The 12,081-nt window shown below is 40.2% G+C and overlaps 1 protein-coding gene across 2 annotated transcripts in view; it reads right to left on the reverse strand.

Moving 5' to 3' along the window:
• Nucleotides 1-12,081, reverse strand: part of btbd11a (BTB (POZ) domain containing 11a) — a 214,246-nt gene that overhangs the window by 42,014 nt on the left and 160,151 nt on the right. For both annotated transcript variants that reach the window (XM_053650321.1, XM_053650320.1), the window contains exon 3: nt 2,552-2,759. In XM_053650321.1, the coding sequence (XP_053506296.1) occupies nt 2,552-2,759 (208 nt within the window). The remainder of the gene's footprint in view (nt 1-2,551; nt 2,760-12,081) is intronic.

Raw genomic sequence — 12,081 nt, forward strand, 5'->3', positions numbered from 1 at the left:
TCATGCCTTGAATCTTGCTTCATGTCTAAGACCGCGTATCGCTGCTCATGTTTATTGACCTTGTGTTCGAGCAATAAAGACTTTGATCTGCACCTGCTCCTGCCTCACCTCTCATAACGTAACACAAAGCAGCATTTTCTCTTTTTTTTTCCACTGACTTCATGTAAACAAATGGTCCAACAGATACCCAAATAGGGATTTCAATATTCAAATACAAATTTAAACAGTTAACTGGATATCTGAATATCTGTGCACACCCCTAGTGTAAACACACACACACACACACACAAATGCACTAGGGCTTTAATTGGAATTGCAATGGATCAACAGTGCCAAGCTTCAGAAAAGGCAAATGAAACACACGAAAGACCTGTGGACTTTCTTTAAAAAAAAAAAAAAAAAAAACAGCTATGAAAAGCAGTATTGACTGGGGAACCATGTCTATAGTGGATATAAACATTTAATTATAAAATAATTACATTATGTTCAATCAGCACTTACAAACTCACCACTGAAAGCCTGTTAAATTCTAGGGGTTTAAGAGAAATCATAGTAAACAGAAAAACAATTCTGACTGCTTTTTGTAGCACAAAATCATTATATGTATCAAAAAGCCCAACATGACTACATAGTGGTTTGTTTAAATGCCAAATCACAATGAAGATTCTCAAGGTCTCACTCCTCCAAAGCAGTTTTGTTGATATAAGCTTCAGGTTTCAAGGCCACAACTTTTGGAAAAAGAGAAATCAATCAATCACTGTAAACCTTTTCAGAAACTTTTACCAACCTCTTTGACTTGGTGAGAAAAACTACAATGGAGTAGACAGGCATTTCGATCGATTGAGAGAAAATGCACAGATGGAGAAAGGAAGTGTATTATTGATAATTTTATTTTTACTCTTTTCAGTGACTTGTGTCATCAAGTGACCAAAAGGAGTCACTCATTACTCAAACACTGACTCGCTGAAAGAGAGGAGAGAATCTAAGTCATGAAAAAAAGTATTCACTATTGACTCAAAAACTGACTCGCTGAAAGAGAGGAGAGAATCTAAGTCATGAAAAAAGTATTCACTATTGACTCAAAAACTGACTCGCTGAAAGAGAGGAGAGAATCTAAGTCATGAAAAAAGTATTCACTACTGACTCAAACACTGACTCGCTGAAAGAGAGGAGAGAACCTAAGTCATGAAAAAAAGTATTCACTATTGACTCAAAAACTGACTCGCTGAAAGAGAGGAGAGAATCTAAGTCATGAAAATATGTATTCACTACTGACTCAAACACTGACTCGCTGAAATAGAGGAGAGAATCTAAGTCATGAAAATAAGTATTCACTACTGACTCAATCACTGACTCACTGAAATAGAGGAGAGAATCTAAGTCATGAAAAAAGGATTCACTAATGACTCAAGCACTGACAGTGAAAGAGAGGACAGAATATTGATTGTGAGCAAAAGGATTCACTACTGACTCAAACATTGTCTCACTGAATGAGAGGAGCGAATCTTGGTAGACACAGAAAGGATTCGTTAATGATTTAAGAAATGACTCGCTGAAAGAAATAAGAAAATCTTGGTCTAAACTAAGTGGATTCTCTAATGATGCCAATGCTGATTCGCTGAAAGAGAGGAGAGAGAGCGAGAGAGAGAGAAAGAGAGAGAGAGAGAGAGAGAGAGATGGTCATCACTGGAAGGATTCACTGACTCAAAGGAAGAGGATCAGATTCAGCATACATACAGTTGCAAAAATCTAATGTAAAGACCTATTTGTTTCTGTCTCTCAACATGCCTTTCATTTTTTTTCTTACTCTGTCCCTTTCTGAATACAGCATCACCATCAATTCAACCACTTCTTCTTGAACAGTAGCTCACCAGACATCTGTATCCCTTCAATCTTCACTTTGCCTTTTACATCTCTGTGATGCGCCTCCTCTTTACCTCTTACTTTCTCTTCTATTTCTCTCCTTTCTTTCACACTCTCTGTGGAACAGTTATCTGCAGCTGAAATGAGCCCTGAGGAGAACAAGAGCCGCTGATCTCTGGAGAATCCGGTAACTTATTCCTGTGCCTTTACTCTCGGGCAGTGCATGAGTCCCTTGTGGAGTCCTCAAAAGGATTTTTTAATCAGAGAAACTCATCAATCCAGAAATGTCCCAGCGGGTGTGTCAAACTGCAAAGCACTTTTGTGAACAGCGAACACCTCACCCAACTTTCCATTAGCAGTCCCATCTCCATTAGCCACTTACCAGCAAGCCTGAAGCTCATTCACTGTACAACATAACAATTAGAAACTTTAATGATCTCTCTCTCTCTCTCTCTCTCTCTCTCTCTCTCTCTCTCTCTGTGCCTCTGACTTTCACAATTGCCTTCAAATCGAATCAGGACGCATTTACAGTAGCAATGTGATTTGAGCACCTTTCATCTGGATTGATTTATGGTTTATTTATCCAGTAAATATCCAGAACACAGTAGTTATGTCTTTGACCTTATATACAGTATATATACACAGATATATATTTTTTAAAGATTTTCTGGTTTGTAGTTGCTCCCACCTTTCTGTGTGCAGGGTGACCTTGGACGGCTCCACGTTGGGGTTCTCCCACTCTATCTGGGGACAGTGCATGAAGTAGCAGAGGGTGTACAGAGCCTCCGGTTCCCAGTGTATAGGTCCTCCACGGTTCTGGTGCACCGGCGTGCCATTGGTTGGGCTCTTGATGTGGAGGGGCTGGAGGTGGTGCATGGCGCGAGACACCAGATCACCTGCAGGGATGATATGCAAGGTCAGAGAAAATGCCCTAAAGCTTGTGGTTTGCAATCAACTTTATTGAGCAAGGAGAGGAAATTGAAATAATCTGTTTGGGAAATTGTCTAAAGTCAATGAGCTGTGGAAATAAACACAGGCATTTTCAGTGTGGTGCCTGGAAGACCATGTAAACAATTTTTAGGCTTAGACAGAATCTAGAGAGCAGCTAGAGAGCAACGTTCTTTATATTCAATTACATGGACACACATACATTTATTCTTGACTAATAAATACTCAAAAATCTTTGGTGGATATTTCCATTGATGTGCATTAGCATTCGTTTTTTAAACTAATTCTGTAGCTTCTTGTTTAAAAGAAGTCGTGCTCATGGAGACCAAGCAAATATTACCAAATTGACAAATATGAGAGGTATATCAACATTTATTCCTAATAGACATGTATATATTCACCCTCCATACACACATACACACAAGTATGCACACATGCAGGCACAAACTAAAATGCACACTTGCCAGTGTGTCAATGTGAAGAGAATTCAAATGGCGTTTGCAGTAAAAGAGAAAAGTGCTGCTGTGCCACTAGTCAGTACACATATTTATCAAAATCATCCTCAGCTGCCTTGAATGCCACGACTAATAGCTGTTAAGCAATTCCTAGCCAAATGTACTTGGGATTCTTGGGTTTCTAAGAAAAAAAAAAGCAATACTGAAAACTCACAATTTTGCACCATGTTTGATAAAACAAGCCAACATACTTATACAACATACATGTAAGTGATGAAGACCTCTGCACAACTCAGCTGGACTCATTTCCCAGCTTTGGCAAGTGTTTCCAAGCCAAGCACATCTACCACAAGCTAACTGGTAACTGCTTTCACTAGCATGTAAAACAATGGACCCATAAACATACCCTGCAATTCTGTAAATTAGAAACAACATTCTCAGTGAACTGGAGGAAAGATTCACACTTATGTGATCGTGGTGTTTTCTGAGAGCTGGATCTTGCAGCTGTTTTTGGCTCAACTGCATTAGGGTGAAATGTCATTGACGCTGGGCTACATAAAGGAGGAGAGGAGAGTAAACAATAAGTGTGAGCAGTGACAAGCAGCCTTGAGTCTGATGCCTGCTTCTGATTAATCGAGCTTCCACAAATCTACACAGTTTCTTTGACACAGCACAACAGTGTACAGTGAAAGATTACACACATACACAAATACAGTCTTTTTACTGTTAAGAGTTCGGTCTAAAGGACAATCGGGACTTACTTACTGTACAGCTCTTTTCGGCCGGACATTCCGGCACTGCATAGTAAGGTAACTAACCTGAATCCTAAATTATCCACACCCTAGTTGATGAGTTGTGTCAGCATCTGGTCAAAAAACATTACATCTGAGAGTTCTCTGGAGGTTGATTGGCTGTAAGATTGAAAGTTGCAAATTGATGTTTGAAGGTAAATAGAGGGGCATGGTGGCTTAGTGGTTTCCTCCCCAGAACAAAGACATGTGTTGTAGGCTGATTGGCATTTCCAAATGGTCTGTAATGCATGAATGGGTGTGTGAATTGGTGTGCCATTGTGCCCTGTGATGGATTGGCACCCCGTCCAGGGTGTCCCCCACCTTGTGTCCTGAGGCTCCTGGTTCCCCCCTACGCTGTGTAGAATAAGCGGTATAAAAAACAGGCATTTAGCATTTAGCTTATATTATGCTAAAATTTGTGTGTACTACAGTGAGGGAAAAAAGTATTTGATCCCCTGCTGATTTTGTACGTTTGCCCACTGACAAAGAAATGATCAGTCTATAATTTTAATGGTAGTTGTATTTGAACAGTGAGAGACAGAATAACAACAAAAAAATCCAGAAAAACGCATGTCAAAAATTTTATAAATTAATTTGCATTTTAATGAGGGAAAAAAGTATTTGACCCCCTCTCAATCAGAAAGATTTCTGGCTCCCAGGTGTCTTTTATACAGGTAACGAGCTGAGATTAGGAGCACACTCTTAAAGGGAGTGCTCCTAATATCAGTTTGTTACCTGTATAAAAGACACCTGTCCACAGAAGCAATCAATCAGTCATATTCCAAACTCTCCACCATGGCCAAGACCAAAGAGCTCTCCAAGGATGTCAGGGACAAGATTGTAGACCTACACAAGTCTGGAATGGGCTACAAGACCATTGCCAAGCAGCTTGGTGAGAAGGGGACAACAGTTGGTGCGATTATTCGCAAATGGAAGAAGCACAAAAGAACTGTCAATCTCCCTCGGCCTGGGGCTCCATGCAAGATCTCACCTCGTGGAGTTGCATTGATCATGAGAACAGTGAGGAATCAGCCCAGAACTACACGGGAGGATCTTGTCAATGATCTCAAGGCAGCTGGGACCATAGTCACCAAGAAAACAATTGGTAACACACTACGCCGTGAAGGACTGAAATCCTGCAGCGCCCACAAGGTCCGCTGCTCAAGAAAACACATATACATCCCCGTCTGAAGTTTGCCAATGAACATCTGAATGATTCTGAGGACAACTGGGTGAAAGCGTTGAGGTCAGATGAGACCAAAATGGAGCTCTTTGGCATCAACTCAACTCGCCGTGTTTGGAGGAGGAGGAATGCTGCCTATGACCCCAAGAACACCATCCCCACCGTCAAACATGGAGGTGGAAACATTATGCTTTGGGGTTTTTTTTCTGCTAAGGGGACAGGACAACTTGACCGCATCAAAGGGACGATGGACGGGGCCATGTACCGTCAAATCTTGGGTGAAAACCTCCTTCCCTCAGACAGGGCATTGAAAATGGGTCGTGGATGGATATTCCAGCATGACAATGACCCAAAACACATGGCCAAGGCAACAAAGGAGTGGCTCAAGAAGAAGCACATTAAGGTCCTGGAGTGACCTAGGCAGTCTCCAGACCTTAATCCCATAGAAAATCTGTGGAGAGAGCTGAAGGTTCGAGTTGCCAAACGTCAGCCTCGAAACCTTAATGATTTGGAGAAGATCTGCAAAGAGGAGTGGGACAAAATCCCTCCTGAGATGTGTGCAAACCTGGTGGCCAACTACAAGAAACGTCTGACCTCTGTGATTGCCAACAAGGGTTTTTAAACCAAGTACTAAGTCATGTTTTGCAGAGGGGGTCAAATACTTATTTCCCTCATTAAAATGCAAATCAATTTATAACATTTTTGATGTGCGTTTTTCTGGATTTTTTTGTTGTTATTCTGTCTCTCACTGTTCAAATAAATCTACCATTAAAGTTATAGACTGATCATTTCTTTGTCAGTGGGTAAACATACAAAATCAGCAGGGGATCAAATACTTTTTTCCCTCACTGTATGTGTCATGTGTGTCTTCCTCACAAGGTGAGGTATTGGGGATAAGACACAATATTTGTGGTAAGTGGCTCAAACAACAGCAAAGGTGCCAATACATTTACTTGAATCATGAGTAAGATTCACTTTATTCTGGTCAGGGTTGTGATGAATCTGGAGACTATCCTAGAAACACTAAGAGCCAGATGGGAATAAATCCTGAATGGGCTGCCACTCCATCACAAGGCACCATGCACACACATTTACGCTCATTCACACCTAGGAACAATTTATTGTAGTCCACTGGCATGTTTTTGGGTTGTGGGAGGAAACTGAAGAACATAGAAGAATCTATGAGCCATAAAACAGTGATGTTTAGTTATTCATTCACATATTCTTTAATAATAACCTAATCAACCTTGCTGTGAAACTGTAAAGTTGATTCCTAAATCTGCCAGAACAAGAAAATTTGAGAAGTGATAGAAAATTACTACAACAGTACTGAATAATTTCCAGCAGAAAAGTATTTTTATCAAGAGACATTAATCAGGGCAAATCTGTGATGCGTTTGTCCAATCAATCGCCACCACTCAGCTAAATTCAGCAGAGGTGTTTAGGTAGAGTATGATTAACTTAGCAATGGGAAAAAGAATGACAAAATCCAGGCTCGCATGTAATTTGCTGAGCCAAGCTGAGCTGCAAATCAGGTGGAAAAGTGCTATTTAGTGACTCATTCTAAGCCCTGGCCTGACAACTAACTGAGTGTAAATCTTAACCCAGTTTATTACTCAAACACCACACTACACTTAGAGCTTGGGTAATGAAGTATATGGCCCCTGAGTTGCAGTTACAGCATATTTGACTGAAATGTATTTGCAGTGTAGCAGAACAGCTTGCACACAGGTGGGCGTCAAGAACTGCAGGAGCAGTAGAGAAGAAAGCCCTGATCTCATTACTCCAGCAGGGTTCAGCTCAAAAAATTGTGACCTTCCACTGGGAACCTAAAGTGTAACCTTGGAAACAAGCCACTGAATCTGTCAAACAAGCTTAAATGTCTATTACTATTACAGACATTACAGCAAGGGAGGTGAAATATTACCTATTGACTTGTATGTGAAGCAACAGAAGGAGTACTACTACAGTAGCTCAGCTTGATCAATAACATAACCATAAGTTGTAGTCCACTGTCTAAAAATGACCTACAAATGCCATATTTTCCAGCACTTTCACATGTACAACCTATGCAACGTTCAGGGCTAGCTAGTATAAGTGGGCTAGCGAGAGCTAACTCCATCCATCCATCCATCCATTTTCTGTACTGCTTATTCTTCACAGGGTCGTGGGGAACCTGGAGCCTATCCCAAGGGACTCAGGGCACAAGGTGGGGGACAACCTGGATGGGGTCTTTGGACTGGGGGAGGTCCAAAAGCACCCAGAGGAAACCCTTGAACCACAGACAGAACATGCAAACTCCATGCACACAAGGCAGGAATCAAATCCCCAACCCTGGAGGTGCGAGGCAGACATGCTAACCATTAAACCACAATGCCCCCAGGGCTAACTCTATCTCTCTAAGGTTCAATTGTTGCTCTCCACATTTCAATTGTTGCTCTCCACATTGGAACCAAAAACAATAGCACCAATGGCAGTCATAAGAAAAAAACATAGGCTGGGCATAATTTCTTTCTAGCCCAGACTGTACATCCATACAGCTTATCACTGACTGCTGTTTACATAGCATGAAAGAATGCCATGTCATTAAACAGAGTCAATGAGTCCCATGTGTACCGGGGCTAAACTATTTAAGCCCATTGTACGCCATTGTACCTGCACCAGCAAGATCCTCCTGTTACTTTAGACCCGCACAGCCGCTAGCTTCTTATTCAAATGACAACAAGAACAACAAAATCACACCAGAATCGCTAAATACATCACAAATACAGTATTTTGATATAAACATGTTTCATGTGTTTCATGGTGGAGGTTTTAGCCGTAAGATATTGAAATATCTGTATAAAAAAAGTGCCAGCATTTGGATTTAGCAGATGTTTATGTTAATAATTACTGCTGGTGATAATGCACATTTTAACATGGGTTTAGACATTTATAGACATTTTAATTATTGGAATGAATCTAGCAAACTCATATTAGTGAAATTATAATCCCTGGAGTGATTTTGCACATAGTGTAGAATAAATCCACAGGAAAAAAAACAGTAGAGACAGAATAGAGAATCTTATGCACGCACCCAAAAGAAACAGAACAATATGATGATATCATTACGAAAAAGATTTGAATAATAAAAGATTATGCTACAGGTTTCTGAACTACCATTATGCTACATCAAAGCAAGCAGCACATGTATTTTCTGCCTTAGGAGGCTATATATATTACAAAAAATACATCATTTCATATATTTCATATATAAAAAAAGAGTTTGCCCTCTTTTGATGGAAAATTCAAAGCTCTTTTCTGCAGGCACACACGCTACGCTTCATCCTTTACAAATCTACCTCCCTATTGCTATCTCTCCTCAGAGCAGCTGTGCTAAATGATAGATTCACAATATGACCCTTTCTTAGTTTAATCTTCGTTTTTTTTTTTGTATTTAATAATTTTTGTGGATTGTTTTGTATGCAGAAAGGTAAGGGGTAGTGATTCGGGTAGTGGAGAACATTCACACTGCTTGACTCTTTGCAATAATTATGCACCAGACGTTCCCTAGTGCCCTCTCACTGCATACCTACATTAATCACCAGGAACAGCTTGGTGGATCTCCCTCCCTCTTGCCTCTTGTGCAAAATGCAATAATAGTTGGTGTAATTATGGGGAACGGATCACACCCCCGTCGAATATGACACCAGAAGGGCGATCCCCGTGAGCCAAATTTGTTCAGCTGTGTGTGAGCCAGGAGACCTGATATTCACTTACCACTGTATATTTCTACATAATACAGAGAAAGTTGAGAATATGCATCCAGAATACATATGAGAAAGATTTTTGTTCTCTTCTTAGATCCATTACACATAGATATCAAATGTAGCTCAATATTAAGCAAAAGGGTTAAATAAAAAAAAGGTTTCAGAATTTTTTTTATTCAGAACACATTTTTATCCACAGTGCCTAATTAACTTACCATTACAATTCAGTGATCACTTTATTGTTTATTTATCATACACCTTCTGAGATTTCTGCCTATTAATGTTATAACTGTGTTATATACATGCCACTGAATACATAACGATCAGCCATAACATGCTAATGAGGGGAAACTTGGGTCCTGGCATTCATCCGGGTGTTACTTTGACATGTACCACCTACCTAGACATTGTTGCAGACCAAGTACACCCCTTCATGCAGTGGCCTCTTTCAGCAGGATAATGCACCCTGCCACACTGCAAAAATTGTTCAGGAATGCTTTGAGGAACATACCTAAGAGTACAAGGTGTGTACTTCACCTCCAAATAGGTCTTGTGGAGTCCAAGCCTCGACGGGTCAGAGCTGTTTTGGCACCACGACAGGGACCTACACAATATTGGACAGGTGGTTTTAATGCTATGGCTGATCGGTGTATGTGATAGGTTTTAAACCACAATCTTCCTTTGTGGCTCAATATCTTAAAATCACAGAATTGTCACATAAAACTATAATTCCAAGGTCTTGATTTACCCACGCTCTGAGGGTTTTCATCTTCCCTCTCAGAGTGAGCAAGCTTTAATATGTAACAATGAATCAATCAGGTCCAGAATTCTCGAGCTCTAACAGTAGAAGGCTGTGTACTTTCTCTCAGTAATTTTATGTGCTGCATTGAGCTCAGTCAACTGAAGTCTGCAGTGTGAGAGAGACAGAACACTGCAGTGGTTAATTATAGAAGAAAAATCTTTAGAGTAGACAAACGCACATCATCACACACCGCCTACAGTAGCTCCCGAAAAACGACATCTGGGCAACTGCTTCAGGACTACATGTATAACAGCTTTACCATTTTGACATGAAAATGAGTCTGTCTATGTATACCTCTATTTATCCATGCACCGATCACTTTATTAGGAACACCTGTACACCTGCTTATTCTTGCAATTATCCAATCAGCCAATTATGTGGCGGCAGCGCAGTGCATTAAAATCAATTAATGATCACATCAAACATCAGAAAGAAGAAAAATGTGATCTCTGTCACTATGACTATGGTGTGGTTGTTGGTGCCAGAAGGCTGGTTTGAGTATAGTAGAAACTGCTGATTTTACACACAAACATCCAGTGAGTGGCAGTTCTGAGAGCAGAAACATCTTGTTAATGAGAGAGGTCAAAGGAGAATGGCCAGACTGGTCCAAGCTGACAGGAAGGATATGCTAACTCAAATAACTACTCTTTACAACTGTGGTGATTGAAAGCATCTCAGAATGCACAACATGCTGAACCTTGAAGTAGATGGGCTAAAACAGCAATAGACCACATGAGGTTCCACTCCTGTCAGGCTATAATGGGTACAGACTCACTGAAACAACCGAAGATTGGAAAAAAGACCAGAAGAGGTGTGACATTTTGAGCTAAAGTTGATTTAAACACAGAAAATGTTTTCTTAAAGTATTAAAGTAGGGGTTTTTTTTCTCAAAACACGGGTTTCAATGTTATTGGCACCCATACAATTAATTAATTCTGGTCTCCGCTACAGAAAATAAAAGCCCTAAATCTTTTCTTGTCATGTCTAACAAGGTTAAAGACACTTGTTGACTACTGTCACGTAATGGAGGAGGAGATGGATGCAACTGCAGTTAAGAGCTTTAATGAAGATTATAATATCCAGAGGGCAAGGCAAAAGACAAACAAAGTGGTCAGGTGATCAAACAAACAGGCTAGAGCAGGTAAGGCAGGAATCCAGACCAGAATAGACAAATCAATGGAACGGCTTGGTAATATACAGCAACTATGGCATCTGAACGTTTACTTCGCAAAGATATTGTGTGTGAACAGTCTCTATAAAGGAGTGGTATGGGTAAAGGTACAATTGGCATCAGGTGTCTCTAATTTGAATTCAGGTGATGGTGAACGTGTTGGTGTGTGAGTTTGGGAGTTGTAGTCTTCGCCGGCCATGTTTGTATTTCGTGGTGCATTCTGGGAAATGGAGTCACTGGTTTGCTGTGATATGACAACTTTAGTTGGATTGCAATTGCTACGATAGATTTAGCACTGCAATAGCCATAAACAGTTTTGCGCTCATGTCTCCATTAGTGATCAGTGGAGAAGTTCAACAAAACAGACTTCATGTAAAAAATGTAATGAATTTTCCTGGTTACACAACTGCACTTTTTGACCATGTAGTATTAGCACATTTATAGAAAAGATTGATTTATAATCGTACTCTCCAGTGTCACCCAGGTGAGGATGAGTTCCCTTTTGAGTCTGGTTCCTCTCAAGGTTTCTTCCTCATAGCGTCTCAGGGAGTTTTTCCTTGCCACTGTCGCCTCTGGCTTGCACTTTAGGGATAAATTCATACATTTAAAATCTATATCCTGATATATTTCTATAAAGCTGCTTAGGGACAATGTCCATTGTTAAAAGTGCTATACAAATAAAACTGAATTGAATTAAATTGAATTGTTGAGGGTCTTGGACACTTCTCCATGCAGAACATTTTAAGCTCATTTAATGAACATTTTAATTGTGCATGTGGGCTTCCGTCTTTATTTCAGACCACACGTTTATGGATGCATGTTTGGCTCATCATCTTGTTAAAAGCTCTAACTATGGACAAGAATTAACCTCCTGGCAGATGCAACCAGATATTGGGCTAAAACATCCTGTTACTTAGTGGAATTCAATCCTCCAATCTAGACCACCAACGACAAAGCTGCCCCAAAGCATCAATAATTCACCAACATATTTTACAGTGTGTATCAGGTGCTTTTCCTTGTATGCAGTGTACTTGTCTTGCCAAACATGCATATGGCGTTCAAGGCCAAAAATTGATTTTATTCTCATCTGACCACAAAACACAGTTCCAAATTGTAGTC

The sequence above is a fragment of the Ictalurus furcatus genome, chromosome 19, assembly GCF_023375685.1.
Source record: "Ictalurus furcatus strain D&B chromosome 19, Billie_1.0, whole genome shotgun sequence".
Lineage (NCBI taxonomy): Eukaryota > Metazoa > Chordata > Actinopteri > Siluriformes > Ictaluridae > Ictalurus > Ictalurus furcatus.